General features: G+C 36.3%; 1 protein-coding gene and 1 pseudogene across 2 annotated transcripts; one reads left to right on the top strand and one right to left on the bottom strand.

The window, feature by feature from the left end:
* The window catches only part of LOC107702852 (RNA-binding protein 39-like), a 14,172-nt pseudogene extending 10,022 nt beyond the window's left edge, over window positions 1–4,150 (top strand).
* A 9,895-nt stretch (window positions 4,151–14,045) lies between these two features.
* On the bottom strand, window positions 14,046–21,764 carry LOC107702844 (uncharacterized). 2 transcript variants are annotated; one of them, XM_016505266.1, is made up of 9 exons: window positions 21,548–21,764; window positions 20,455–20,568; window positions 20,289–20,351; window positions 19,630–19,800; window positions 17,890–18,076; window positions 17,684–17,817; window positions 15,084–15,130; window positions 14,916–14,956; window positions 14,046–14,431 (listed from the first exon to the last, which is right to left on the bottom strand). In XM_016505266.1, the coding sequence occupies exons 1-9, from the start codon at window positions 21,584–21,586 to the stop codon at window positions 14,376–14,378; spliced, it is 852 nt and encodes a 283-aa protein (XP_016360752.1). In that variant the 5' UTR covers window positions 21,587–21,764; the 3' UTR covers window positions 14,046–14,375. The 2 variants fall into 2 exon arrangements, with proteins under 2 accessions (XP_016360752.1, XP_016360753.1); XM_016505267.1 differs by having other exon boundaries at window positions 14,372–14,431; window positions 14,920–14,956.
* Window positions 21,765–25,111: the final 3,347 nt, after the last annotated feature.

Genomic DNA, 25,111 nt, shown 5'->3' with positions numbered 1-25,111 from the left:
CTGCCAAGCAGGCCTTACAGATGAGCGGCTCTGTGGCGTTTGGAAATCTGGTGAATGGTGTGTCTTTGAGTCATTTTCATATTCCTGTCTTAGAATCCATTGAGTTGAATGGAATTTGAAGTGCACTGAGGTCTTGAGAATTTTCCCCAAGGGGAGATTCAGACCTGCCAACCTGTTCGCATTTTGCGTAGCGGGTACGCATTTTGACCTTAAAGTATGCTGGTACGATTTGTCACTCTAAACTACGCAAAAACCCGGTGACCTGTCCACGCGCAGTAAACAAGCAACAGAAAACGATGAGGAGTTCCACCAATCAGAGCGTTTTCCGTGTTTTTTTTTTTTTTATTTCTCTCCAAACTGGCTCTGTTTGTGTGTCCGTGAGTCTTGCGCTGAGATGAGGAAACACGTGTATGGTATTTCCTGGAGTCTTGCGCGCTATTTCTTCGGTGATGCATATGTGGACTTTCTGCGCAGGGGCGCCCTCTAGTATCCAGTGTGAATGAAACAGACATTACATGTGTTCATAGCATTAAAAATGGCCAATCTATAAAAATAATATTTCTCTCAAAATAAATTTAAGGTAGACGTGATAATCCATGTTTTTCTACAGTGTACAACAATGTACTGGAGTTTTTTTTGTTTTTTTTAAATAGCATTTAAAATCGCTAAAAAGAACTCTGTTGTGCCAAACCATCAGAACCAAACTGAAAACTGTGTTTAAAAAACGGAGGTATTTATTGAACCTTGGGCTAACGGTATTGTTGCATTCCTACTGTTTACTCTAAAATACTGTATAAGAGGAATATCACAAACTGAGTGCAGACTCTGAGTACTAACCTATGAAAAATATTTAACATGAAGTCTAGCATTTTGCACATTGTGCAATTACGATTTTGACATTAGCCATCAAGGAGCTTCAAGTAATGTAGGAATAGGCTATATGGCGCTTTTCCACTGCGTGGTACGACTCAGTACGGCACGGCACGGTTTGCGTTTCCACTGCAGTTCAGTACCGCTTTAGAGTGGGCGGGATTATTCACATGTCGTTACAGTTGCGCCGCCTCTACTACCACGACTCCTAAAAAAATCTTTTTCATTCCGCGTCGCCCATCAAGCTCTCGCTGGATCCGCTCCTCTGCTATCAACGAGAGGAACGTCTGTTCTTTCGCAACAGACAAGAAAAACTTTTTGGTTGTTAAAAAAAGGTGCGCTCGTTCAAAACAGTTGCGTTCGATCCTTCGCTGGCTGTGCTGATTTAAATCTAGCGGTTCTTTTGTGTTTGTGTCGCAAATTCAGTGACGCAGGTAGTGACGATTCTCTCCGGCCAATCCGTGATCAGCAGAGTTTACACGTCACGTTTTGGTAACGGTACGGTTCACTTGGAACCCGAACCGAGGTGGTACTAAAAAAAGTACCAGGTACTGTACCCAGTGGAAAACCACCCAAAAGTGAACCGTACCGTGCCATACCATGCAGTGGAAAAGCGCCATATATGACCCCTGGTATCACCCCATCCCCCCCGGTCACACTGATGGTACTCACAAAAAATTTTCAAAGGTTGGCAGGTCTGAAGATTTGACAAATCTGAGTAGAGCTTGTTGACCTGCTGTCTTGTTCCCACCATTTATTGATTTTTCAGAAGGCTTACAGTGACCGTTTTTATGTTTTTGTGCCACTTAACAGCCTCCACCACACAACCTCTTGTTTCCAATCCTGGAATGAACCAAGCTATGAACCTTCCAAATCAGCCACTGGCCACGCATTGTTTACAGCTCTCCAACATGTTCAGTCCACAGACGTGAGTTGCACTAATTATTAAACCTATCCTTGACAATATGGTGTATGTGATGTCAAATGGCATGTGTCCTGGATTAAAGAAAGTAATTTAAAATAAAATTTCTTGTTGTGTTGCTTTGTAGGGAAAACGAACCTGGCTGGGACCTGGAGATAAAGGATGATGTTATCGAAGAGTGCAGAAAACACGGAGGCGTTGTTCACATATACGTCGACAAGAACTCTCCTCAAGTAAGCGATCACATTTATGCAGTGGCTATAAGGAGTCTACACACTCCTGTTAAAATTGGAGCTTTTCAGATGTAGAAAATGAATACAAGCAAAATCATGTCAGAGCTTATTCCACCTTTAATGCAGTATTAAAACCAATAAGGTTTTACAATTAAAAAGCAGCTTTAAACTTTAACAGGGTGTGTAAACTTTTTATAGCCACAGTAGTTGAATATCACCAAATCTGTTAAGAACATTGCCTCTGACATATTTCCTTGAAAAAAAATGAATAAAAATTTAACAACTAAATAAAAAGAAAGAGGAAAATACAGCTTAGGAGCATTAAGATTTTTTGCATGTCATTATTTCCATAATATTATAGAATTTAAGGTCTGTAGGCATTTTTAATTGTTTTTAAAGAAAGCCTCTTATAGTCACCTAATAATTAATCAAATAAAATAATTCATTTAAATTAATATCACAATCTAGTGGTCCTGAAAAGCTTAATCATATTCTGTATGCAAATGATTTTGGGGGCAAAATGTGACCCAGACTAGGGCTGGGTATCGATTCAGATGTCCCGATGCGATTTCGATTTGCAAGCTCTCGATTCGATTTTTTTTTTATTACATTCAGTGAATATAGTTTTAATACAAATGCTATTGATATTTCAAAAAAATTAACAGTAAACATCAGTTTACAAATGGTGAATAGTTTTCTCAAATGAAACGGTAAAATGCTAATGAAGTGACTCTCAGAGCAGCTGGAGATGACATTCGTGTTCATATCATCATATAGTGAGACGGCAGAAGCTGAAAACACCGCGAGCGTCATCCGCACTTTAGTATGTGTGTAGTAAACAAAACAGTGCGCCACGCCATCCGCCATTCATTCATTGCGGAAATCATGGCGCCTTATGCGTGAAATCAAATGCTTCCGCAGATTTATAGTATTACTGTAGCATTTCACCTGAGCGAGTATGGCCATGATAAGTGCTGAATGAATGACAGGATTTCTGTTGTAACATCGCGCAAGGTAAATAAGGGTGACATCTAGTGGAGAAGACTAATGATAAGATTCACGTTAATCAGATCTTGTTTTAAATGTGTGCTGAAATAAATACTGGAAAAGATCGATTCGCGGCTTTTGAGAATCGATACCGAATCGACGTCATTTTAAAAAACGATTAATCGGAAAATCTATTTTTTTGCCCAGCCCTAAACCAGACACGGATGTTTTTGGAGACTCACCCCTACATTTTAGGGCTCAAAATCATCAAAGCCTAATCCTCACTTTTGCTCTTGTTTGGCAGGGAAATGTTTTTGTAAAGTGTCCAACCATCCCAGTAGCAATGGCTGTTGTCGGCGCTCTGCACGGCCGGTGGTTTGCAGGTAATCCCGTCCTATTTTCTCCCATCTACCAAGATTTTCTCTTTACAGGAGTGCCTTGTGATGTTGTATGTGACATTAATTGGACTCTCTTTCTATTAAACAGGTAAAATGATCACAGCTGCCTACGTGCCTCTACCTACGTACCATAACCTGTTTCCAGATGCTGCCACAGCCACAGAGCTCCTGAGGCCCATGCACCGATGATCCAGACAGCGACCCCTGCCTCTTACTGACCCTGCTTCATCTGGAACCGTACACCCCCTTCCCAAATGAACTGCTGTGGGCCAGAGGAAGTCCTGTCATCGAGGGCCACCTCATGTATGAAGTTAGAATTCACAGTTGGACTGTATATTGATATTGTATTTAACAGGGGTGTTGATCTACAGATAGAAACACCCTCTCTGTGTTTCGCTTATAATAGCAAAAGCCAGCTTTAGACCAGCTCTCGGCTTTATGTATAGTGGTCTGTTGATAAGTGAACAACTGTAACACCGTCGCCCTCTCTAGATGAACTCTTGACTCCTGAAAACCGGATTTGAAGGAGATTCTGGCATTTTTTGAAAGGTATTTGAGCAACTTTCTGTTTGTTTGATTTTTCTTGTAAGATTTCTTCATCTGTTTGATCTTCAGTCAAGAAAGTTTTTGTCCGTCTTCATCTTTTCATGACGGACAATGTGTTGTGAACTACTGGTTCATTTTCTGTTCTGTTTCTTCATTTTTAAGCAACAAAATACAACCAAAAAAAATTGAGTTTTTTTTTTCTTTTTTCTTGGGGAGAGTCTAATTGAGCTGTTTAGCTTTCTAAAACATCTTTGAATTTATAACTTTTCATAATCAAGAATTGATTTTTCTAAAATCTTCTACTGATTAAATGACTTTCACAACACTGTGTAAAATTTGGTTCTCTTTGTATTCATGATGTTATGAAGGGTTGGTAAACAAGTTTTATTAAGAGTAGATCACCTCTAGAGGGAGATATTAGTATGTTTTACAATCTAGTTCATTGAATGATGAAGTATTATTGGGGGGGGACTAGGTGCATCCCAAATTGCGTATTTGTGCACTATTCTATGACGTTTTGTAGTATAAATAGTGTGAGTAGTGTGTTCACACTGAAATTTCCAAAAAGAAAAAGTGCAGTTTAAATACCCGGATGATGCACTTAAATAACCAAGAAACGAAGTGTGGAATATTGCACACTTTATGCACTCAACTGTTGCACCTTTAATTATGTAGCAAAGAGGGAGGGGTTATCAGACTCGGCTTATTAATGAATGACAAAATAACCTTATATAATTAATACACTACATGGTTGAGTACATAGTGCATAAGTACATAGTGTATGAGTGCGTCATTTGGGACGCAGCTGTCTTAATTTATTCACCCTAATGTTGTTCCAAACCTGTATGATTTTTAAAAAAAAGTCACTTTAAACTACTGTTGTCTGGTTGCAATAAATGACATTTTCCCCACATTTTAAAATAATAAGACCAAAACATTAATATTAATAACTACAATCAAAAACACAACTAAATAACTGGTTGTTAAATGAAATTATTGGAATTATGTGTGACTAAAATATTACATCAAAATAGACACCATTTGTCTAGTGTAGATGACAGCTCTGCACACTTTTGAATGAACTCGCACTCCTTTAGAAAAGTAATTTTAAGGGTGCAGATGTAATATTAACTATAATTTTAACCTTAATCAGACATGTAAACTCTGCTAGATGTTTTTTTCAACAGATAATGTGAAATATAATATGTCTTAAGCCCTCTACCAACTTCACTGTAATTACAAATCGAGAGTCCATCAATTCCAGAATCCCATATTTGAGCATTGGGGCTTAATGAAATATTGCATGTAGTCTTGTATAGCTGGTTAATGTGATTTCAGGTGCACTGAAACCTTGGGAATTTGCCTCAGGAAGTAGTTCAGATCTTACAAATCTGAGCCGCTAAAGCCAAACCTTCTCTTCTGTCCAATCCTGGGATGAAAAAGCTCAGCCATAAGCAATAATAGTGGTATACATGATGTCAAATGGGATGTGTCTTGGCTAAAAGGTAGTACAGACTGTCTCTGTGAGCGAGCAACTGTCTGTGTGTGGTGTGATGCAAGACTTGTGTTTAAAGGCACACCTTCCAGCCAATCAGAATTGAGTGTTTAGAAAGACTTTATAATCCTACTTAAAGGGATAGTTCACCCATAAATGAAAATTCTCATCCTTTATTTATCCTCATGTTGTTCCAAACCAGTATGAATTTCTTCTCTGGAACATACAGGAAGATATTTTGAAGAATGTTGATAACCATTTTTATTACTGTTGATTTTTATTGTACACACACGAAGAAAAAAAAAATTTTTCTTAATGTTTTTTTTTGTTGTTGTTGAACCTCCAGGACCAGGATTGAGTGACTGATCTAGTGGCTGCATAAACTTCATGCGAGTATCTAAAACAACAAAGGACAAGGTTCAGGTGTATAAAAAAAAAAAAAAACTCTGTGTGGGTTGAATGGAGATTACAGAAACATCCACTGACCGAGAACACAATGTTCACAAGTTCAGCTTTTATGTTAGCTCTCAGTGGACTGGGGTTTTGTGAGATGTCTGTAAAGTGTCCAGAACCCCACAGTCCATGACATACCATTAGCAGCCAAGATGGGGTTTTTTGGCACTGTGTATCCAGCTACTGCCTTTGAGGAATCCTGCTCCCCACCTGTGGTAGTAAATCAAATGTCAAATTAAATTGTCCAGATCTCAGAGGCACCTTATGATCTGCCAGTCAAGCTGGATCATCTCAGTGACAAAACAAACTGTACAGCTTAGGTTGAGAATAGAGGCATGTATTCTGATTATACAGAGAAATTACAAAATCATCTCATGCTCCAGTGGTTTGTTTGCATCCATATTATTTTAATATTTTATTATTGTCTTTGTTACAAATATATTTAAATACAAGTTTCAATAGAAATCAAGTGTATTTAAGTTCTACTTAAAGGGATAGTTCACCCCAAAATTTTAATTGTCATGATTTACTCACCCTCAAATTGTTCCAAACCTGTATAAGACTCTTTCTTACGCTGAACACAAAAGATATTTTGAAGAATGTTTTGTAACCAAACAGTTGGCAGCCATTGACTTCCATATTATGAAAAAGAAAGAAAGAAATAGAGCTTACACTACTCTTACGTCATCCGCTGGAATGCCACTCTTTCATGTGCACACATTCAACAGCAGAAGCTAGACATTATGGTTTAAAATTTTTTTAGATATGGATATTTTTCTTACAAAAACACATCGATGCGCTTCAGTCTAGCGCGAGTTTAAGCACAAAACTCCCATTAATCAAGGCTGTCTTTACACTGTTTGATGAATTAATCTCCTACTTACGTCATACATCTGCACTTTTTTGTTGATGAGGAGAGAATCCACGAGAGAGCAGAATTCAGTCAGCGAGCACGCGCACTGAACAAAAAAACTCCTGCATTTCAGCTATGACTCATCTGAATGTCTCTGATTGGCCATTGCGTTCATAAGCTCAACAGACTCGCGTGTGATTGGTTATAATGCGCAACGCTGTAAAAACGACTTAAAAAAGAATCATGGTGCAACATTGAGCAGATCTACAAGCAGAAACCGATAGCACGGATATTATGTCATTGATAGGTGACAATGAACCGGGACGAGCCATTATTTAAAATTGGAATTTCTCTGGATTTACAAATCCCTGGGAACTTTTGGGATAACGTAAGTACACAACTGCATAAAATACATAACACCATGAAAGTGGTTTTTGGATATTTTATTACGAAAATCTTACATATTGTGCCTTTAAGCAGTATAATGGACTGTTTTTGCAAAGCTAAAAAACAATTTGGCTGACACCGGAAGCCTAGCTCGTACATTCATCAATGTAAAAATGGCCGTGCCCGATCTTACGTTAAAAATATGGTGGAAATACAATTAATATATAAAGGCTATATATATCTGATTGAATCAGAATCCCAGAAAGTTTTGGCTTGGTTTATTATATTCTGGAGAGAGTTGACGATATTACCCATGTTTATTGAGTAGACCTCCAGAGGGAACTGTGAGTCTGTATACCTTCTCTTTAATTTCTTGGTAAGCATTATGGAATTCCATTTAAGTGTTATGCAATTACATTTAAGACCCATCTTAAGTTTCATTCTAGTCATTTGTGCCGATTTGCATGAAAAATGCATGCATACGAAAATTTAGACTGTTTGTCATTCACTCTGTGCTTGTTCTATTTTGCTCGGCAGCTTGAGAAACAAAACAGTGTCAGTCCAAAATATTTGGCATACCAAATATTTCAAAAGTCTGTTTGATACTAGGAACATAGGAAGTGGTCAACAACAGAGTTTCTTAATAGGGAGCCACGAATGTAGAGCCAAACACTGTTTTCCTTGTGAAAAGGCAAGCAGAACAGGAATGCTGTACAGGAAAAATCCATGTAGAAAACACCAGCATTTATCAAATACAGGACTTTGATGTTCACAGAAATCTGTGATGAAGGCTATCCTTGGCAGGAGTGAGGAAAGGAAAAGTGTGGGAAATAACGAGAATTAACTGCAGAACTGGGTTGGTTGGCACAATTTTCATTCTTTTCATTTTTCATCCTTGGTGCGAGAAACATTGATATAAGCCAACAATGTGCAAGTGCAAAGTCAAGGAATATTTAACATGCATTTATTTGTTTGTGACAAACTAATGCCAGTTAACCCCATGGGGAGATTAGAATTAATAATGATTTAATAGTATTTTTAACAGTAATTGTATCTTTTAACATTTCTCAAAACATTTTACATTGAAATTACACCAATTTCAAATGTTTGAGATTAGTAAGAATTTTGAATGTTTTTAAAAGAACCCTCTTATGCCCACCAAGACAAAATGTATTTGATTAAAGAAAAAAAAACTACATTTTATTACAGTTTAAATTTATATATATATATACAGTGGGTACGGAAAGTATTAAATGATTTTAGCAAATGGCTGCAATATAACAAAGAGTGAAAAATTTAAGGGAGTCTGTATACTTTCCGTACCCACTGTATATATATATATATATATATATATATATATAACATTAGTGTTTATACAGTAGTGTATATGTATATATACAGGAGATCAAAATGAGAGAACAGCCTACAATTTCCTAAATTTCAAAGTCACTGCTATTGAAGCTATCCTAACAAGAGTAGAAGGGCAGTTTTTGTTAAGCATATTTCATAAATTAGTTGTATTCTGAAGCACAGCATAAAAACCTTAAATGAGATATTTAAAAAAAGAACTCTGATCAAAATTAGAGAACACTTACAGATACCTCCAAGTTATTGGTGTTAATCTGGCACCTGGTGCTAATTTCCTTAATTATCTGACAAACCCTATTTAACTGGCAGAATTCCTCTAAATTTTCAGAGATTGCAATATGGCAGGCCACTCTAAGGTGACTGTATCCCTGCAACAGGAGGTTGTCCAGATGAAGGCCAAAGGGAAGACCCTTTCAGTCATCGCAATAGAAACTGGTCATTCCAAATCTGTGATTTCTCGAATATTGCAGCTTTACAATGACACTAATTAATTCAAGTCCCCCAAAAAGGCTGGTCATCTATGTAAGACAAATGCACGAGAGGGCAGGATAATGTGGAGATACTCAATGGGGAATCGGTTCAACACTGCAGCTGGAATTGCTCGCCAGTGATGAACAGGGTATGGATCTGTCTCGGCACATTTAAGAAGTCGGACTAAAAGTACACTCTGCAATAAGCCTCTCATCAGCAGAAAGAATCAAAAGGCTACGCTCACCTTTGCTGAGGAGCATGTTGTGTGAAGAGAGGAGAACTGGTCCAAAGTTCACTTTAGTGATGAAAACAAGTTTAATTTTATTTGGGTCTGATGGGAAACATTTTATTTGGCATCAAACTGGGGAAAGGCTGAAGCCCAAGTGTGTAAAGAAGACAGTGAAAGGTGGAGGAAGAGTCATGCTTTGGGGGATGTTTTGTGCAGCAGGAGTTGGGCCTCTTACACAGTTACATAGAAGAGTGAATGCAAATGTTTATCAGAAGAACCTCCTTCAGCTTCCATGCAAGCATCTCCCAATCAGCCTGCCATTTTCATGCAAGACAATACCCATCACACTGCAAAACAGGTAAAGCAGTTCCTTGAAGCTGAAAACATTGAAATAATGAAATGGCCAGCCCAGAGTCTTGATCTAAACTCAACTGAAAATCCTTGGCAACAAAGTTATGGCTAAGAAACCTACTACAGTTACCGCACTATGGAATAAGAATGGACCAAGATCACACCAGCGCAGTGTGAGAAACTAAACTAGTGATGTCCTATGGCCACAGATGTGCTGAAGTCTTTCGTGCTACAGTGGTAACTGTTCTCTAATTTTGATCAGTGTTTTCCACAAAATAGAGGTTTTTATTGAAATGCCTTGGTTATTTTGTCAAACATGTTCGTATAACAGTGATATACCCACAGCTAATACTCCTTCAAAATTTTAGCAATGAAGATTAACAATATTCGAGAAAAAAATCAAGTATTTATAGATTGTCCTCCAATTTTGATCTCCACTTTGTGTGTATATAATGTAATTGCTATAGAATACTCCCAATCAGCATCTTAAAGAGTAGGCCTTCAAATCACATTGACAAGAAGCTGCATCCTGTTTTTCTGCTAAATAAAAGTTTTTACTTGGGTGACTGGCTTGTTCTAATCTTTAGCAGACGTTTGAAAATCTCTACCACGTTTCTTTGTTTTTAATTTGGAGAGGAGTCTGTGAATGTTTAATGGTGGTGACACACACTCCAACAAAAAACTTGGAAACAAAATGCAAATTGAAAAGCTCAAGTGGGTCACGCGGAAACAGTTGTGTCTGGAATTGTTTTCTTCTGTTTTGTAATAGAAGATAATATACCATCCTGCTTTAATTTTGCTTTTCTGGGAAACCAAATAAAAGTTCCCATTTAGCAACATATTTACTATGGAACTAAAGGTAAATGAGCAAAACTGCCCTCCTAATATAAAACCATTTTGTAATATGTGCTGTTGTCAGCTCAAACAGCTTTTTCATATCAGCATGTCACCAAAAAAAAAAAAAGATAACATTATGACCCTTTTTTTTGTTTTTGTTTTTTGGAAAATAGGCAGATATGTGAGACAATGTTGTCTTAAGGAATAGTACTCCAAAAGATGAAATCCATCCAAGATGTAGATGAGTTTGTTTCTTCATCAGGACAGATTTGCTGAAATGTAGCATTACATTAGTTGCTCACCAATGGATCCTCTGCAGTGAATGGGTGCCGTCAGAATACAATGGTAATTTCCAATTGTATGCAAAACATGCCCATATCTGAAATTCGCAGATTGTCATTATTAATACTGTATGGTTGAATTACATCTGTTCAAATCAATGTTTCTGCATGCTTCTAAATAGGGTTGTTTATAAATATTTGCACACAGAATTGAGCTAAAGTTGACAATTTTTTTGTAAAAATACATACAATTTTGTTATGGTCTAGGGTTACACTAACACGATTGCATATTTATTTGGTGTATATAAATAAAAAAGTATATATATATATATATAGGTCACTGCTTAATCCTATTTGAACTTAAAGATACAGTTACAGATACCAAGTTATTGGTGTACCAAGTTATTGGTGTTAATCTGGCATTTGGTGCTAATTTCCTTAATTATATGACAAACCCTACTTAACTGGCAGCATTCCTCCAATTTTCACTGAGATTGCAAGATGGCAGGCTGCTCTAAGGTGACTGAAACCCTGTGACAGGAGGTTGTCCTGAAGGACATAGGGATGACCCTTTCAGCCACTGCAAGAGAAGTTGGTCATTCCAAATCTGATTTCTTGAATATTGCAAGTTTACATTGACACTAATTCTTTCAAGTCTGATGGAAAACATTTTGTTCGGCATCAAACTGTGGAAAGACTGAATCCCAAGTGCATGAAGTCAGTGAAAGGTGGAGGAAGAAGTGCCATGGTTTGGGGGATGTTTTCTGCAGCAGAAGTTGAGGGGAGGAGTTATCTTATACAGATACATGGCAGGGTGAATGCAAATGTTTATCAGAACTACTTTCAGCAACATGCAGTTCCTTCCCTGCAAGCTTCTCCCAATCAGCCAGCAATTTTCATTCAAGACAATGCCCCCATCACACTGCAAAACAGGTAAAGCAGTTCCTTGAAGCTGAAAACATTGAAATAATGAAATGGCCAGCCCAGAGTCTTGATCTAAACTCAACTGAAAATCCTTGGCAACAAAGTTATGGCTAAGAAACCTACTACAGTTACCGCACTATGGAATAAGAATGGACCAAGATCACACCAGCGCAGTGTGAGAAACTAAACTAGTGATGTCCTATGGCCACAGATGTGCTGAAGTCTTTCGTGCTACAGTGGTAACTGTTCTCTAATTTTGATCAGTGTTTTCCACAAAATAGAGGTTTTTATTGAAATGCCTTGGTTATTTTGTCAAACATGTTCGTATAACAGTGATATACCCACAGCTAATACTCCTTCAAAATTTTAGCAATGAAGATTAACAATATTCGAGAAAAAAATCAAGTATTTATAGATTGTCCTCCAATTTTGATCTCCACTTTGTGTGTATATAATGTAATTGCTATAGAATACTCCCAATCAGCATCTTAAAGAGTAGGCCTTCAAATCACATTGACAAGAAGCTGCATCCTGTTTTTCTGCTAATTTACTTGGGTTACTTGGGTGACTGGCTTGTTCTAATCTTTAGCAGACGTTTGAAAATCTCTACCACGTTTTAATTTGGAGAATTTGGAGAGGAGTCTGTGAATGTTTAATGGTGGTGACACACACTCCAACAAAAAACTTGGAAACAAAATGCAAATTGAAAAGCTCAAGTGGGTCACGCGGAAACAGTTGTGTCTGGAATTGTTTTCTTCTGTTTTGTAATAGAAGATAATATACCATCCTGCTTTAATTTTGCTTTTCTGGGAAACCAAATAAAAGTTCCCATTTAGCAACATATTTACTATGGAACTAAAGGTAAATGAGCAAAACTGCCCTCCTAATATAAAACCATTTTGTAATATGTGCTGTTGTCAGCGCATTTCACCAAAAAAAAAAAAAGATAACATTATGATCCTTTTTTTTGTTTTTGTTTTTTGGAAAATAGGCAGATATGTGAGACAATGTTGTCTTAAGGAATAGTACTCCAAAAGATGAAATCCATCCAAGATGTAGATGAGTTTGTTTCTTCATCAGGACAGATTTGCTGAAATGTAGCATTACATTAGTTGCTCACCAATGGATCCTCTGCAGTGAATGGGTGCCGTCAGAATGAGAGTCCAAACAGCTGATAAAAACATCACAGTAATCCACACCACTCCAGTCCATCAAATGTCTTCGAAAGTGAAAAGGCCCATGTTTGTAAGAAACAAATCCATCAACACATTTTTTAACTTCAAACCATTGCTTCTGCCTGAAATATGAGTTTCTACTCCATCTACAATATTGCTCTTTCCAGTGAAAAAGTCGTCTCGTCTGAATCAGGAGAGAAAATATACACAGATCAAGCACCATTTACAAGCCAAAACAGTTCTAAACAAATATGTTGGTGGATTTTGATGTGAGAGGACAACAGGGGATGGACTTTTTCACTTGAGGAAACATTATTATGGATTATGGACTCGTATTTTGGCCAGAAGTGACGGTTTACAGTTAAAACACTTAAAACAAGACGTTAATTAATAGACTGGAGTTGTGTTGTGAAATATTGTGACGTTTTAATCAGCTGTTTGGACTGTTTGGACTCTCATTCTGACGGCACCCATTCACTACAGAGGATTGGTGAGAAAGTGATGTGATGCTAAATTTCTCCAAACTGTTCTGTTGAAGAAACAAACTTTTATGCATCTTGGACAGCCTGAAGGCGAGTCAATTTTTAACCCGTTCACGCCAAGAACGATAACTATAAAGATAACGATATTAGCGTCCACACCAGCGAACGATATCGTGTGTCTGCCGCTTTAAATTCTCGAGCTCGTTACAGCAGGATGGATTCTGATTGGCTGTCAATTTTTTTATCGTTCATCAGCTGGAGAAAAATCGGTTTGAAAGTGATTCCAACGATATCGTTTCTCTTTGTCTTTATCGTTATAGTTGTGGTGTGGACTCTGCTATTCTTTAATATTGAGAACGATTTTTAGAACTATATCTTTATCTTTATCTTTATCTTTATAGTTATCGTCCTTGGTGTGAACGGGGCTAAGGATGATGATGTTGAGGGTGCTTTTCTGGTGAAGTATTTCTTTACTTACTTTGTCCAATAAATTTTAGCTTAACCTCTTTAAAATGTCAAATATATATTTACTTCATATTGGAAATGTAAAGAAATTAAGAAACTGTTCTGTATCAACAAACTAAGCCTTTACTGTAAGATGCTGCTCACATTTGAACAATAACATCGATTTAGTAGACTGACAACTGAAACCAACAATGACTGAATGATTTCCTTTTAGGGTTGCAAAGGGGTGGAAAATGTCTGGTAAATTTCCGGAAACTTTCCAAAAATCCTTGGAATATTCCAAAAAATCTTGAAAAGTTTCCAAAAAATCCTGGAAAGTTTCCAAAATTTCTGAAATTTACTGGAAATTTTCCACCTTTTTGCAACCCTATTTCCTTTTCTAGTTCTTACAGTAGGTGAATAGTGGATTGATATAACTGTAGCATCACTGAGCATGCAATACTTTGATTTTTCCTGTAGTCCAGAAATAGATGTTTGTAATAATATGCATATTTACATATGTACAAGGTCCAGGGGTGTATGAATTATCTTGAAAAAATCAGATGATTATCTTCAATCTGTTTCCTCTGGTCATGGTCTTCCTGAAGAATAAGGCAGTCTATTTCACTGTTTATGCTCTCTTGTGAGTCTCCAGAAAGATCAAATCAGTTAGAAGGCAGTGGAGAGGTGTGAGCCACAATGTGTCCATCGGTCATTCATCTGGTCTGTGAAATAAAAGAATTAAATATGCGCACATATGTGTTATAGTTACTGTTCGGAATCAGAATGATACTAATAGTTCTGATTAGTTTGACAATCTGCTACAAAAGTGTAAACTTTGGGAAACCTTGTATATGAGTATAACACTTTTTATTTTTTTGACTTTTTTAGTTTTTCATCTCTTGATGTGTACAACATTCAATCATGTTTTATGTCCTTCCTAGGACATCTGACCTCTTTATTTTTGGAGAAAAACCGATCGTGTGCTAAATATAATAGCTAAAATTATAAGCATCAGCAGTTAAATCAGGACAGGTAAGAGGCTGCGGCCTCAATCAAGGAAGAAATATTGATAAATCAAATATAAACCCAAATATCACACATCTGTTGTAAGTATTGAGGGATGTACAGTATATGGCTATTCATTTATTTTTATTGTGGTTTTTGATATTGTGAACTCAATCAAAGATTTCCTATTTAATCATATACTTACATCCTCTTGGATTTCAAAGTTTTCAACAACTTGTAATCTGTAAGAGAAATGTAGATATTTCTTGGCTTAGATGCATAGTTTTGACATTTTAGGTCAAAGCTTGTACAAATCAGTATGCAGCAAAAAACTGTTCAAGATAATAGTGGGATAAAACACAAAGTTACCCCCAGTCTGATGATATTCTTGTTCTGTGAAGCTGACGCTGCAGCTTCTGTTGAGGAAACAGAATTACAGATGAAATTATATGCATACGTGATTTCACATATTCAACAAATACTTATTTTATTTTATACTTCTCGCTTTTCATTATTTTCTTTAAAGGACAGTTACAGATTAAGTGTGAGTATAGTGACTTGATGATGAATGTAAGAACTGAGAAAAATCTGTTTATTTCTGCTTCAAGTTGTTTCTGGCTCCAGTGTTAGGCAGCAGACATGAATAAATATCCATTCTAAATCCATTTCATGCTATTAAGAGGCCTACAAAAACTCAACACTCGCAAAACATCTACAATGATAAAATATTTCTTCTATTAGATTACACAGCTACAGCTTTCAATAGCTGTTAATGGAGAAGAATTCTTTATCAGCTATAGGGCTGATGGGACCATGTGCGTCAGTCAATTAGACGGCTTTTTTCTGAGCCTCCAAAGTGACTAGTGACATAAAACATTGAATTTACAGCACAAGTGACTGCCTCAAAAAACTGCATGCTCCAGCTGAGCAACTGACAGTGAGATGAATGGCGATCCTAATGGACATATACTGGATGATGTTAAAGAAAACGTTTGTCAAGCCATTTCATTGGGTCTTTAAATAACTGTTTAGAGAACTCATAATATAATATACTTGAGAAATTAATGACAAGCTATGCTAATCCTAGAGTAAATATATATATATATATCTCCTGAAAAATATTTGTCCTGATGGCTTGATTAGAAGGAACCTGCAAGAATATGAGCAAGAGCTCTGCATCATGGTCTGTTTTTAAACAGAGCCACATGAAAATAATGTCAAACAGTGAAAATCATTTTTAAAACGTATAGTAATGATCCTTGTAAAAAGAGTACTTATTATGGAAATATAAAAGAACTTAATGTTTTCAGACACTTAACTGCAGTTGAATGAAAATATATTATAGTTTAAATTTATTTCAATATACAAATATATGTAATTTCATACTTACTTTTATTGTCTTCTGTTGGTTAAAGTGACCAACATATGGTAAACTAAAATATACTTGAATGGCATTTCTACTGAAACGTGTGTGTCATGTATTTAAATATATTTGTAATTGCACATTTGAGATGATGTAGTTGGAATTTAATGCATTTAAAATATACTAACTTGAAATGTAACATTGAATAACAGACTACAGTCAAATGTATAATCAAGTACTTTACATGTGCTTTAGTATGTTAGTCAACACATCCAAATTTAAAGCATAATGAATTATTAAAGCATAATGATTTATAATTGTACTTCAAAGTAAATCTTTTAGTTGGATATTATTACAAAATGCACTTTTTAAAAGTATGCTTGAATGTGTTAAGAAACACAGTCATGAAAGTGTACTCTCTTTTTTTTTTTTTTGGCACATTCAATACAATATTCCAAAGTGGGAAAAGACTATTTGTTCTGATGATGATAAGAATCTTTTAAGTCAAAATTCACTGTTGTATTAGTGGTGCAACACCTCTACACCTGATTTCTACTGAGAATTTCAGTAAGGTGATAATAGCATCATGCTGTGGGGCTGCTTTTCATCAGTGGGTACTAGCATATATTGCAAGTGGACTTGTTTTGGTTTGAGTCTGATTTACTTAACCTGAATAACCTGGAGAGATTTTCTGGTACACATTTAGCCAAAAAGACTACATTAACTGCTGCAATTAAGTAATTTAATCCTTATGTAGTTACTTATCAAGTATAGTATTTCATTTTTTTGAAAATGTTCCACTATGAAAAAAAAATCGTACATTAAAATAAGTTGCTTTTCTCTTTGTGATGCTTCAAGAACCCACATCATCATTAAACATCATTAAAAACGGTTTTACTTTCGGTTCTACTCTAAAAAATGATCACAAAAGTTTGATTTGTCATTTCACCTGATATTAATCATCCAACCCGACTTCTATAAGAACCAAAGGCTTTCTAGTGTTAGACATACACACCATCACAAATCAATACAAGACTGAGGTGAAGAATATTGTGCTGGCTGGAGGTCTTTCATCGTGATGCAATACACAGAATCTTGCCAAGCCTTTGAAATCCCTTTTGAAAAAACCAGCATATGCTGGTTCGGTATGTTTTGAAGCATGGCAGCTAGTTTGAGATGGTTTAAGATGGTCCTTAGTTGGTCATGAGCTAGTCATGAGCTGGTTTTAGCTGGTCATGAGCTGGTCCTAAGCAACTAGCTCCTGCTCAGGACCAGCTCATAACCAGCTTAAACCAGCTCATGACCAACTAAGGGCAGTTTAAACCAGCTCAAACCAGCTGCCATGCTTCAAAACCTAACCAGCATATGCTGTGTTTTTTTCCAACTGGGATAACTCAAAAATATGTTTGTCACTACCTAACAACAAAAGCACCAGAACATATAACGTTATACATATAGAATGCTGCTGAGAAGTGGTCATTGCTTTGCCCATTTGACCTTATGGAAACTTACCACATTATAACATATTGTGTACATAAATAGTTTATGACCCACATAAAAATGCTTATATGCCATTTATGTCTACATTTAGGGAGGAATAGCATACCTTTCTCTCTAGGAGGCAGTAGGCAGTGAGTAGGATAAGAAATCCTCCACAGATGCAGACCACAATGAAGCCCAGTCTGTAGAAATCGCTGAAGGACCACTGAGGATCTTGCCGGAATAATTCCACTGCAGCCTCAGGCTATACTTTTGTGTGTGTGTGTGTGTGTGTGTGTGTGTGTGTGTGTGTGTGTGTGTGTGTGCATTCACCTGTGCTAGTGGTTAGCTGTGTTACAGTAGGGGGCAGATTGCTGCTATACTCATCCTCGCAGGTCCAGTTAACAGGAGTGTTTGTGGTTGTGATGAGGTGCAAGTAGAGGGACAGAACCTCCTCGACTCTTTGAAGTGCCTGGACAGGAGACTCATTGTATTGCCTCTCGAATACTACAGTGTCCTTCTGCAGAGAGTGAGAGTGAAAAAAAAAACAATTAAATAGAAAGGGATGGGGCTCGGCTTTAACATTGTTTTGGTGGATTTTAAAGGGATTGTTAACCCAAAAATGTAAATTATGTCATAATCTACTCAAACTCATGTTGTTCTAAAGCCATGAATGTCTTTCAAGTTTCAAACTTCAAAAAGAACAGAAAGTACCATCAAAGAATCATAAATGTGGTCCATCCCTTGTGAATCAAGTACGCTTAATTGTATTGAATGTTCACATGTAGTATACTTCAAATCTTAAAAGAACATTTAAAATATATATATATACTTATACAGTTGTGTTTGTCTTGGTGTGGAGGTGAGTGGTGATTTAACAACAGACTAAGCTACCTGTGCCTCGAATATACAGTTAATTATCCTGTCCATGACTCATGAGAGCTACCAAGTTAGCTAAAGCAATGGTAAGTTAGACCAGTGGATGTTCTTTCACTGCATGATTCAGTTTATTAAAATGCATTTAGAATGATCAAAAAATTCAAGATATGGGGTCAGAAATGTATATATTTATATAATTTCATATAGTTAATCAGTATCATGGGAAGACTGACGTTTTTTCCACCAAAAAGCAGCATGATTACAAATGTGATACTGATTTTATACAGCAGTTCAATAAACAAGAATTTAATATTAAGACACTTACGTTTTAGACACAATATTGACTGTTTTGGTCTATTTCGCAACAAATAATTTCAATTTGCGTCTCTGAGCAACATGACACTGTTTCGTTCCTGAATGAATCAACCGTTTAAATGATTCGGTTCAGTCGCAATGACTCGCTTATTAACAGTGACTTGCTGCCACCTGCTGGTGGTTTTAATTTCACATTTAAAGTATCTTTTCATTTTTTTTTATAATTTCAAATATCAGTATTTAACGTTTTATGTTTAAAATATCAAAACAGTATTAATGCATTTGTAACTGCAGGTTAAATACATTCATGCCCTGCATTAAACAGTGTGTAAATGCATCTAAATGCCCCTTCAGATGCAGCTTCTGTGTAACAGCCCAAATGACTTATTATTCTAATTGACTAATTCAGTTTAAGAATTTGACTGAAAAGATGATGCACACTTTTAGAAAAAAAGGCTTTATAAAGGTAAAAATGTTCATAAAAGGCAAAAATCAATTTAAACTTATTGGAAAATATTAATTTCTATCAGTGTGAACTGATCATCACACAGAATATGAAGAATATCAAAAACTTTAGGAGTCAGCTGTCCATGGTAGTCCTTAAAATATCAGCACAATAACACACTCAGCAAAATATCATCTAATTATCGTTATCGATAAAATCCCAGAAAATATTGAGATGTATAATACTGCACACCCCTAATATATTTAACATTTTGTTTAGAAAAAAATTTAAATATGAGAAGTTTTTCCACTTGAGCCCCTGCCCCTCAAAATGTCTGTGCACATCCCTGTTCATGACAATTCCTTAAGATCCATAACTAAAGTGAGGCTTTTTGTCCCTAGGATGGAGATATGTGAGTGTGAGTGCGCACACACCTCCAGTTCCTCGTTCAGTGCAGGTATGCAGTGTTGGGAGTAGATGTTGAGGATGAGGTTCTGTATGGAGACCACTGCTTGAGCACTTCCTGAGCCCCGCACGTATTTGAAGTGGACATTAAACAGTTCAAGCACCCTTGGCAGAGTAGCCTTCACATCACACACCACGCTCTAAAAGACAAGGAAGATAAATGAGTAAGCAACAGGTCAGAGAAATCTGGAGAACAAAACCTGGCACTTTGCTTTCAAAAGAGATCAGGCAGTTGGCTTTGGTTTTGCTGGTGTTTTTGTATCTGGTTTGGTGAATCGGTGACTGAATTGATATCAACACAGTATACTTTGTGAATTATCTTCTGTAAGACGGTACCATTGGCCTAAAGCAAAGTTCAGAAGTTCAGACTGTCTTCAGAAAAAAAACTGTTACTTACAAAGTAATAGAGACAACTAAGAGCTTCATCAAAATGCATGCTGAATTCAACCATGTCATGGGTGGCACAATGGAAATCTCAGCAAGTGATGACAATTTGGAGTGAGCATCTAATCTAAAACACGCCTCAGACTTTGCTGCATTTCCAAAGCTAGATTTAAAACAGAAGACTGGGAAAAAAAACTTTTTTAACAGAAAGCAGAGGGACACAGTGTTTTAAAGACCCGCTTACCAGGTGTTTTCTCTCAATGAATGTATATGTAATTGAACAGCCAGTCCGCAACTGGTTACTGATCTGAAGAGTAAAAAGACATGAGATGGCAAGTTAAGAGACAGAGATGTTACATTTGAAATCAAAGGATGACTCCATGATGCTTTATTGTGATCTGGTTCCTGACCAGTTGTTTTAGTTGAAGCAGGTGGTCCATAGTGATGGCATGTTTGCAAGGACCAGGGATGTCCATCATGGTGAGGGGAACACACAGTAGCATGAGAACACACACATTCTTCCCCTATAGTGACAAGCAAAGAAAAGCACACATACACTCACAGATGTTTGTTTTTCTATCATCGGGAGACTTTTCTATACTCTAAACATGAACGTATCCCTCAAATAAACAATTTAGCATTTTGGATTTTGTCAAGAAATTATTTTTTTTAATAATTATGATGTCTTACCATTTTTAATATGAATTGATTTTTTAAATATGCATTTATAATAAATATAAATGGAATATAAATATTCAATAAAAACTTAATACATGAATAGAAATGGTGAGAACACTTCACTATTTTCTTCTAACTGCTGTCATTAAAGCTTTTCTTGCAGGTTGGACTCACTGCTGGAAAGTTCAAATGAAGAATTACTGTCTTTTTTGTCAGGTATGCCACTGGCAACTGTCTTCCCTCACTATCAATATATATATTTTCTTTCTTTCTTTCTCTTTGTTTCTCTCTCTCTCTCTCCCACCCTGTCAGCACTACATCCTGCTGCTTTTGTTATTTCTGCATCTGCTACTTCTTTTTGAAATTTCTTTTGATATATATATATTTTTTTCTATTAGAGGCACTGAATGCCATAACTTTATCAACCAGCATACACTAAACAATAACTTTGGTTTAATCCTGATCAAGATTCATTTAGTGAGACTGATTTAACCAAAGTCTGGTAACCTTTTTGCCAATAAAAAAAGGTCTATTGACAGTGTAGCACAAGCAGATGTACCATATCAGTTGATGTGGTGACTTCACCATGAATGTGAACATTTCTCCTAAAGAAGCATCTCTGAGAACATACCAAAGAAATGCATAAATTCTAACACTTCAGCACCACTAAATCATGTTAACATGTCGAAAAACTAGTACTCCAGAAAATGAAATGCAAAGTAAAGATGTATGCAATGTTAAAAAAACATTGCTGCTTCGCAAAATCCAATCAATAAGACAAGGTGTTTCCAGCCTTTAGAAGGACCACATGTGCTTCAAACCTACCTTGGTTTTGTAGAAGTGAAGCAGTGTAGGGTTGTTCATCTGGCTCACCAATCCAGCAGGATAAGTTTGCAATCCTCAGTTAGATGCATTTGAGCAGATCCAGGTGATGTTTTGCTGTGCAGGGTTGAAGCAGAAAAGACAGAAAAGCTCTTGAACCGATCCACCATCAAAATGAAAGTGCACTGACCCAGACATTGAATTTAAAGCACATTCTGAATTTTCTCACAGGGACTCTCTCTGTCCCTTCCCTTCACCCCCTCCTTGTCTTTTTCATTAACTTCTCCGCCTTTTCATGCCCACACCTCTCTCTTTTTCTTACATTCTCATGTTTCATAATGGGTTTATGAAAGCAAGGCTTCCTGCTCACTGTCGTTTTCAATTTAAAATCTTGGAGTACATATGTATTAAACATGATGCAAGGAATTATTTTATTTTAGACTCATAAATGATTTTTCTCTATACCTAACACAAGCCCCTTGTTACTCCTGTTAGAGATCTATTATGGTTACCCAGCTATAAATATGCATAGCTATACCTTTTTGTGATCAAAGTTCTGACACCATTTTATGGGCTTTATTTTTTTTTTGTTTTTTTTTTTATTTTGTGTGCTGATGGTCAGGTGTTCCCCTTTGTTCCTGGAATAGATTTGTACCTTCTGAAGCATGCTGAGAGACATCTTAACATGTTAACTGTCAGAGCAAAAGTCATTGCTCTCAAGAGAGGAAAACAGACTGTGTTCTCCACAGGCTTCATTAAGATTAAAGAGTGAGGTGTCAATCATAAATGCTTTTGAGCTGGAATTTCCAGTGTTCATTCTCATAAAAATCCAGGAGACATGAAAAGACAGCTGGTTTCCAATGGATCTGTAATAAGTATCGTATGATTTGAGAATTCATGTTATCTGCATTAAGTACTCTATCTGTGTACAAAATTTTGGGTTCAGTAAGATTTTTTAAATATTTTTAATAGTCTCTTATGCTCACCAAATTTTTAAAATATATTTTAAAATGAGTCATTACTCCAGTCTTTAGTGTCACATGATCCTTCAGAAATCAGTGTAATATGCTGATTTGCTGCTCAAGAAACATTTCTTGTTATTATCAATGTTGAAAACAGTTATGCTGCTTCATATTGTTTTCAAGGTTGTTTGATGTATGGTTCAAAAGAACAGCATTTATTTGAAATATAAATCTTTTGTAGTAGAATTTTTTACGATCAAAGTATAATTTTTTTTTTACGATCAATTTCATACTTGCTGAATAAAAGTATTCGTTTCTTTAAAAAAAAACTCTTATGGCAAACTTTTGAATGATAGTTCAAAATAATAGTCAAATTTGTCCTGTAGATGATTACCTCTTGCTGCTTGGTTTGACTACAGCGCAACATAAAACATGACTTGTATATTCAAGTAATAGTGACAAATTCATCATTACATTATTATTTTTAGGAATAGTCCAAGTGCAAGGCTTAAGCTTAGTCCCAGACTAAAATGCATGTTTTAACTGAAAGCAAATTGCACTGAAATGACATAACATATAACTTAACGTAACGTTCTGGCATCCCGACCTAGAACAAACGGTTTGGAGAAAGGATAAGCCCGGTTTCAAAGACAAGGCTTAAGCTTAGTCCAAGACTAGAACGCATGTTTTAACTGAAAGCAGCTTGTGTTGACATTATAATATAATATAATATAATATATAACAATTTGTTTCTATTAATTGTTTTTGTTCTGCAGCATTCATTTTCAGTTTTGCAAATGAATAGGACACAAACTGCTGTGTTAAGCACTTCTGAGCATGAGATGAGCAGATCATATGTCTTGCATGTGTGCCTGATCTAAGGACAAACTGATCTGGGGCACTGAAGTTATCAGTTTGCAAACAAAAGACACATTTGGTTCTTTACTTTGACTTTGAACCCAACCATTTTTTACTACATTAATATGCACAGCTTACTGCTCATTCACAACTAACAAATTACTCTCAACAATACTTGAACTGGTGATATGACCAACAATAAACTGGTGATGAGATCTCTGACCTGATCAAAAGCCAGGAATGACTGACTGAGGTTATCAACTATCTAACCCTTTCATAAATGCAGCTGCCTTAAGGGAAAGAGAATGTAAATGTTATGTATTATTCCATTTTAAAATGATTTGGATAAACCTTTCCTTGATATTTTCCTGGAACGCTTCTTTGAAAATGGAATATGCCTTTGGGAATGTCACATGCATGGACTAAACAGCATATCTACCATCTAGTTTTAAATATTTATAGATGTCATCGACTAGCTTCTTTTAAATTCAGCTGTGTAGTCATTAAATGAGGGTTCTGAGACCTCAGATGTGTCTTTGTTTGACCTTGAGTTATGTTTTTTTTTTAAGTACATGAACAATAGAAGGATGTTGTGGATGAATGCTCAGTGTCTGCCTGTTTGGTGACACCAGGGCAAATTTCATCAGATTTGTCTTCATATGACTCTTATCTTTATTGTTCTTCGGAGTTTGCTTTTGTGTTTCTTGAAAAAAACGCTTGTCAGAGCAAATCATTATCTTTTGGTTTCACATTTTCCTGCATTTCGCATTCCTACATTTCCAAGTTTTCCTCTAGTTAAGTTTCAGTTTTACTGTCTGGTGGAAATGATGACATGTAATACACAACCCAGTTTTAATCAGAGAAAATAAAGTGTTCTTGTCCAGATGTACAGTAGGTATTAATATTTCAAAATGAGCTGTGAATCATATAGTATGTCAATCAAATGACAGTGCAAACACTTGACGGCCTATGGCAACTAAAAATAAAAGTAACCACCCACCAACGAAAATATTAAAGATTTGTTCAACCTGTAAAAAACATAAATACAAATCATATTAAAATCGTTAAGTTTGGCTATACTGACATTTCTGTGTGAGATTTGCCAAGGTGTGTTTTACTTGCTTGTCACGCTGGTTTTTGGGGTTTGTTTCTTGTTTAGGTTTCCTTGTCTATAATTTTGTATTTTCTTGTTTTGGTTCCTGCCTTGCCATGTGCTTCCTTGACCCATAGGCAGATTAACCATATGGGCAATTGGGCAAGTGCACCACGCAAATAATTTTTTTCTTGTAAGACAAGCAATGCATAATCAAACGTCCATCTATGACCTATATATACACTCTCATCAGAACAGGTTCCCTAGCATGTTTTGTTGACAGTTTTTTTATTTTCTCCTGTGTGAATCAGTGGATGCACGATCTCGCCGGATTCACACATACTGCGTAAACCCGTGCATTTTCGTTTCGACGCCTATATATTACTCAAACAGATTCTAGGAGCATGTTGTGCGGTGTCACGCAACTTGCATCTCTTCAACTGAAGTGAAACTGCCTCGCTCATGGATGTGTGAATCCGCTACGGAGCGTCAGCCTTGCGCTTTCACTTTGTACATTGCAGCCGTTGGCAATCAAGAAAGGGGCAGAGTGTAAACTAGTGAGTTTGTAAGTTTTATTTTCAGTTCAAATCCTCACAAAACTATGTAGCTATATACAGTACTTAACAAATTTATTAGACCACCTGTTTAAAACTA

The sequence above is a fragment of the Sinocyclocheilus anshuiensis genome, unplaced genomic scaffold (assembly GCF_001515605.1).
Source record: "Sinocyclocheilus anshuiensis isolate Anshui unplaced genomic scaffold, SAMN03320099.WGS_v1.1 scaffold366, whole genome shotgun sequence".
NCBI classification, from domain to species: Eukaryota; Metazoa; Chordata; class Actinopteri; order Cypriniformes; family Cyprinidae; genus Sinocyclocheilus; species Sinocyclocheilus anshuiensis.
Note: the sequence above shows the minus strand (reverse complement) of the source record. Positions and strands in the feature narration are given on the sequence as shown.

What these genes read in the sequence shown, in the direction of transcription:
- LOC107702844 (XM_016505266.1), bottom strand. Translation starts at nt 21,586, where the DNA reads ATGAACAACCCTACACTGCTTCACTTCTACAAAACCAAG. An exon ending in TTCACTTCTACAAAACCAAG is followed by an intron (nt 20,569 to 21,547) that starts GTAGGTTTGAAG and finishes TTGTCACTATAG; the next exon opens with GGGAAGAATGTGTGTGTTCT. An exon ending in ACAGCTAACCACTAGCACAG is followed by an intron (nt 17,818 to 17,889) that starts GTGAATGCACAC and finishes AAGTATAGCCTG; the next exon opens with AGGCTGCAGTGGAATTATTC.